Here is a 6,000-nt window from a genome sequence, read left to right as displayed (position 1 = left end):
ATCATTAGAAATTCGGCTCTCCAGATAAAACATATATGTAATGGTGTGTGAACAAGGTCTGACGCCGGACCTAGCACACAAGTAACGTCCAACAGCCTAATGTGACACACACAGAAGTTCTCGCCGGCGATACTACGTCATTTCCGGAACTTTCTCCGCCCTCCCATCCACTGCACCTCATTCTGTGCCATACGGGGGCGTGTCTTGTTCGTCACCGTCTCCTAGCAACCAAGGACGCTTTCGCCTCAGCTGACTACGGAGCGCGCAGTCCTAGAGTGAAGAATCGGTCGGTTCTGCGGCCATAGATATCCGGACACATCGCACACCGATACAATGCACAATAACAGACATGCAGAACACCGCTGCAGATCACAACCTCCTCAAGCAAACGCTATGGCCGACACACGTAGAGCTGCCAGCAGGGGCAGTATCCAGAGCTGTGTGACTTCACCTGCCGGGACATTTGTCAGATTTAATCCCTTGTCATCTTCCCCTGATATGCCAGGGTACAGCTTGCACCCTCTGCGGGATGACATGACAATTGTGGATCCCTGCTCAGGGTTTATCAGTCCGGGGGCAGAAGCCGAGCTGAGACCAGTCAAAGCCCCATCAGCTCTGGTGGATCTTTCTAACCTAAAACCTCAGCAAGTTGGATCCTGGAAGCAAAGCACCAACTCTTACCTAAGATGTAAGACTGCGCCACCTGTTGGAAGAGTAAATTCTCATACAATCCTCAGGTCTTCGCCCCTGAATGCTCTGGCACATGAAGAAAGTCCAGAAAGTGAACTCATCCATAAAGCTGGCACTCGGTGGAATTCTGTGTCAAGGTCAGATGTGGCACTTAGAGCAACACTTGGAGGTACAGCGCACACCAGTGTAACACTCATTGTACAGCGCTCACCAGTGTAACACTCATAAATTCCTGCCCCTACAATGTTTGTCTATACATAGAGAGAGAGAAGGATGAATATTTTCATAAACAGTACAAATAGAGAAAAGTTGTTTTGTACCTAGTCTGATATCACTGCAGTGTGGCTGTAGAAATAATAATGCAATATGGGCAGAATATCTAAGCATGCTGCCTCCGTCATGATCAAGGGATTTTCTAAGGATATGACCAACAATGGCTGTACAGTTCGAGTCCATAAAGAAATCCCACCAATTAGCTCTGAATGTAAAAAGCTGCATTCTCAACAATATGGGGACCCGGCCTTAGGCTAAAGCCCCACATAGTGGGCCACAGCAAAAAAAAGTCATTCTGCGAGAAGCATTGTGGGGAAATACTGTGATGGGTTGCCGCCATGCTACTTTCTGCTTCCATTATACCAGTAGGGATACCACCATGCTGCGATTTCCAAAACCAATCGTTTTGGAAATCATAGCGTGTCCACTGTGCATAATTTTTGGCAATGTGCAGCCAAACCGTGGTGTTTATGCCACGTGGGAACCCAGCCTTAAGAGGACTTTTTACCTCCACCATTTTTTGCATCCTTTGATAGGCTCAGCTCTACTGATTTCCAGTGCAGTTGTAATTTTTTTCTTTAGTGTCACTTATGGACCATCCTAGCACGTGACTTGGGTACAGCTGTCAAGGATCAAATACTCAAATTATTCATTCCTGCACTTACCCTTCACTCAGGGTGCAAACTAAGCATAAATTACACCCTAAGGAGCCTTCACACGGAGTTACGCTGCGCTGATTCTGATCGTAAACACTTTCAGAATGAGCGCGTAAAAACCAGCTCCCATTGATTTGAATGGGTGCCGGCATACGAGCGCCACCCATTTAAATCAATGGGAGGCTTTTTTATCTATTGCTTTCAATGTGATACACGCGTATCACATTGAAAGCAATAGGGAAAAAGCCTCCCATTGATTTCAATGGGTAGCGCTCATATGCCAGCACCCATTAAAGTCAATGGGAGCTGGTTTTTACGTGCTCATTCTGAACGAGTTTTACATTCAGAATGAGCGGAGTGTATACTCTATGTGAAGGCTTCCTAAGGGTGCATTCACACGGAGGAAAATGGTGCTGAATTTGGTGTGGAATCCGCGTCAGACTTCAATGGGTTCCTTTTTCTGTGTAGTGACAGACACATTAAACCTGCAGACACTCTTCAGAGTCACTACAGAATGACAGCATGTCAGCCTCTTCTCTGGTGCATGGCCATATGTGGCCGATGTCCCACTGCCTGTTAAATAGCTCCGGACATGCCCATCTGACCAAGATAGGAATATCAGTCAGCCAATCGGTGTATCCAGCGTGACAATCACGCCCACCATCTATCAGCCTATCAGATAATGTGTTTGGCCAGTGGGGAGTGGCTAGGACATCATAGCATCCATGTTATTAGGGAAATCCTGAAGCCGCAGCTATGATTAAACCTGGCCTGAACTGTATTACTTCAAAGAGCATGATACTGCGATCACAGTAAAAGAAATGTCTCATTCTTGATCAATCCAAGGCATAACACACGTATCAATGTAATTTAATGTTGACACATGCATTAACACTGTATTCAATAATAATAGATAATGTTACATACACAAGTGGGCTTCCTTCATCACATCTAGCTCCAATCTGAGCAATCTGTGGAGTTATTTTCGGTGTCTGTCAAGTGGATTGTCTTTGGGGGTAACAGGCAAGTGGGCATGATATTGTACTTACCTGCGGACACCATCGAACCCTTTGACTATAATGGTGTCTGATTAGAGATGAGCGAACAGTGTTCTATCGAACTCATGTTCGATCGGATATTAGGCTGTTCGGCATGTTCGAATCGAATCGAACACCGCGTGGTAAAGTGCGCCATTACTCGATTCCCCTCCCACCTTCCCTGGCGCCTTTTTTGCTCCAATAACAGCACAGGGTAGGTGGGACAGGAACTACGACACCGGTGACGTTGAAAAAAGTAGGCAAAACCCATTGGCTGCCGAAAACATGTGACCTCTAATTTAAAAGAACAGCGACGCCCAGCTTCGCGTCATTCTGAGCTTGCAATTCACCGGGGACGGAGGTTTCCGTCCAGTTAGCTAGGGGTTAGATTCTGGGTAGGCAGGGACAGGCTAGGATAGGAAGGAGAAGACAACCAACAGCTCTTATAAGAGCTAAATTCCAGGGAGAAGCTTGTCAGTGTAACGTGGCACTGACGGGCTCAATCGCCGCAACCCAGCTTTCCCAGGATCCTGAATGGAATAAACTGTCAGTGTATTCCCGTATACCCGATATATACCCCCGATACCCGTTCCAACGGTGTGCCCCCCCACCTTCACCCCAGAAATACCCTGCAAGTCCCCTAGCAATAGGATTGGGGCTATATACACCCACTATTTTTGCTACTGCCATATAGTGCCATTGTCTCACTGGGAATTCAAAGAATATATTGGGCTTACATATAACTTCAATTCCAGGGAGAAGCTTGTCAGTGTAACGTGGCACTGACGGGCTCAATCGCCGCAACCCAGCTTTCCCAGGATCCTGAATGGAACACACTGACAGTGTATTCCCGTATACCCCATATATACACCCCAAATCCCCGTTCCAACGGTGTGCCCCCCCACCTTCACCTCAGAAATACCCTGCAAGTCCCCTAGCAATAGAATTGGGGCTATATACACCCACAATTTTTGCTACTGGTATATAGTGCCATTGTCTGACTGGGAATTCAAAGAATATATTGGGGTGACGTGCACCCACAATTTTTGCTACTGCTATACAGTGCCATTGTCTCACTGGGAATTCAAAGAATATATGGGGGTTATGTGCACCCACAATTTTTAATACTGGTATACAGTGCCATTGTCTGACTGGGAATTCAAAGAATATATGGGGGTTACGTGCACCCACAATTTTTAATACTGCTATACAGTGCCATTGTCTGACTGGGAATTCAAAGAATATATGGGGGTTACGTGCACCCACAATTTTTAATACTGCTATACAGTTCCTTTGTCTCACTGGGAATTCAAAGAATATATGGGGGTTATGTGCACCCACAATTTTTAATACTGGTATACAGTGCCATTGTCTGACTGGGAATTCAAAGAATATATGGGGGTTACGTGCACCCACAATTTTTACTACTGGTATACAGTGCCATTGTCTCACTGGGAATTCAAAGAATATATGGGGGTTATGTGCACCCACAATTTTTACTACTGGTATACAGTGCCATTGTCTGACTGGGAATTCAAAGAATATATGGGGGTTATGTGCACCCACAATTTTTAATACTGGTATATAGTGCCATTGTCTGACTGGGAATTCAAAGAATATATGGGGGTTACGTGCACCCACAATTTTTACTACTGGTATACAGTGCCATTGTCTGACTGGGAATTCAAAGAATATATGGGGGTTACGTGCACCCACAATTTTTAATACTGCTATACAGTTCCATTGTCTCACTGGGAATTCAAAGAATATATGGGGGTTATGTGCACCCACAATTTTTAATACTGGTATACAGTGCCATTGTCTGACTGGGAATTCAAAGAATATATGGGGGTTACGTGCACCCACAATTTTTAATACTGCTATACAGTTCCATTGTCTCACTGGGAATTCAAAGAATATATGGGGGTTATGTGCACCCACAATTTTTAATACTGGTATATAGTGCCATTGTCTGACTGGGAATTCAAAGAATATATGGGGGTTACGTGCACCCACAATTTTTGCTACTGCTATACAGTTCCATTGTCTCACTGGGAATTCAAAGAATATATGGGGGTTATGTGCACCCACAATTTTTAATACTGGTATACAGTGCCATTGTCTGACTGGGAATTCAAAGAATATATGGGGGTTATGTGCACCCACAATTTTTAATACTGGTATACAGTGCCATTGTCTGACTGGGAATTCAAAGAATATATGGGGGTTATGTGCACCCACAATTTTTAATACTGGTATACAGTGCCATTGTCTGACTGGGAATTCAAAGAATATATTGGGGTTATGTGCACCCACAATTTTTACTACTGGTATATAGTGCCATTGTCTGACTGGGAATTCAAAGAATATATGGGGGTTATGTGCACCCACAATTTTTAATACTGGTATACAGTGCCATTGTCTGACTGGGAATTCAAAGAATATATTGGGGTTATGTGCACCCACAATTTTTACTACTGGTATATAGTGCCATTGTCTGACTGGGAATTCAAAGAATATATGGGGGTTATGTGCACCCACAATTTTTAATACTGGTATACAGTGCCATTGTCTGACTGGGAATTCAAAGAATATATTGGGGTTATGTGCACCCACAATTTTTACTACTGGTATACAGTGCCATTGTCTGACTGGGAATTCAAAGAATATATGGGGGTTACGTGCACCCACAATTTTTAATACTGCTATACAGTTCCTTTGTCTCACTGGGAATTCAAAGAATATATGGGGGTTATGTGCACCCACAATTTTTACTACTGGTATACAGTGCCATTGTCTGACTGGGAATTCAAAGAATATATGGGGGTTACGTGCACCCACAATTTTTAATACTGGTATATAGTGCCATTGTCTGACTGGGAATTCAAAGAATATATGGGGGTTACGTGCACCCACAATTTTTACTACTGGTATACAGTGCCATTGTCTGACTGGGAATTCAAAGAATATATGGGGGTTATGTGCACCCACAATTTTTAATACTGGTATATAGTGCCATTGTCTGACTGGGAATTCAAAGAATATATGGGGGTTACGTGCACCCACAATTTTTACTACTGGTATACAGTGCCATTGTCTGACTGGGAATTCAAAGAATATATGGGGGTTACGTGCACCCACAATTTTTAATACTGCTATACAGTTCCATTGTCTCACTGGGAATTCAAAGAATATATGGGGGTTATGTGCACCCACAATTTTTAATACTGGTATACAGTGCCATTGTCTGACTGGGAATTCAAAGAATATATGGGGGTTACGTGCACCCACAATTTTTAATACTGCTATACAGTTCCATTGTCTCACTGGGAATTCAAAGAATA

General features: G+C 43.8%; 1 protein-coding gene across 1 annotated transcript in view; it reads left to right on the top strand.

Annotated features, from left to right (window-relative positions):
* Positions 1-315: 315 nt before the first annotated feature.
* Positions 316-6,000, top strand: part of SPMIP7 (sperm microtubule inner protein 7) — a 30,411-nt gene continuing 24,726 nt past the window's right edge. Inside the window, exon 1 of the mRNA XM_075271922.1 lies at positions 316-859. Coding sequence (XP_075128023.1) covers positions 334-859 — 526 coding nt within the window. The 5' untranslated portion in view covers positions 316-333. The remainder of the gene's footprint in view (positions 860-6,000) is intronic.

Source organism: Leptodactylus fuscus, chromosome 4 (assembly GCF_031893055.1).
Source record: "Leptodactylus fuscus isolate aLepFus1 chromosome 4, aLepFus1.hap2, whole genome shotgun sequence".
Classification (NCBI taxonomy): Eukaryota; Metazoa; Chordata; class Amphibia; order Anura; family Leptodactylidae; genus Leptodactylus; species Leptodactylus fuscus.
The sequence above is the reverse complement of the archived record's forward strand: the minus strand, read 5'-3'. Positions and strand labels throughout refer to the sequence as shown.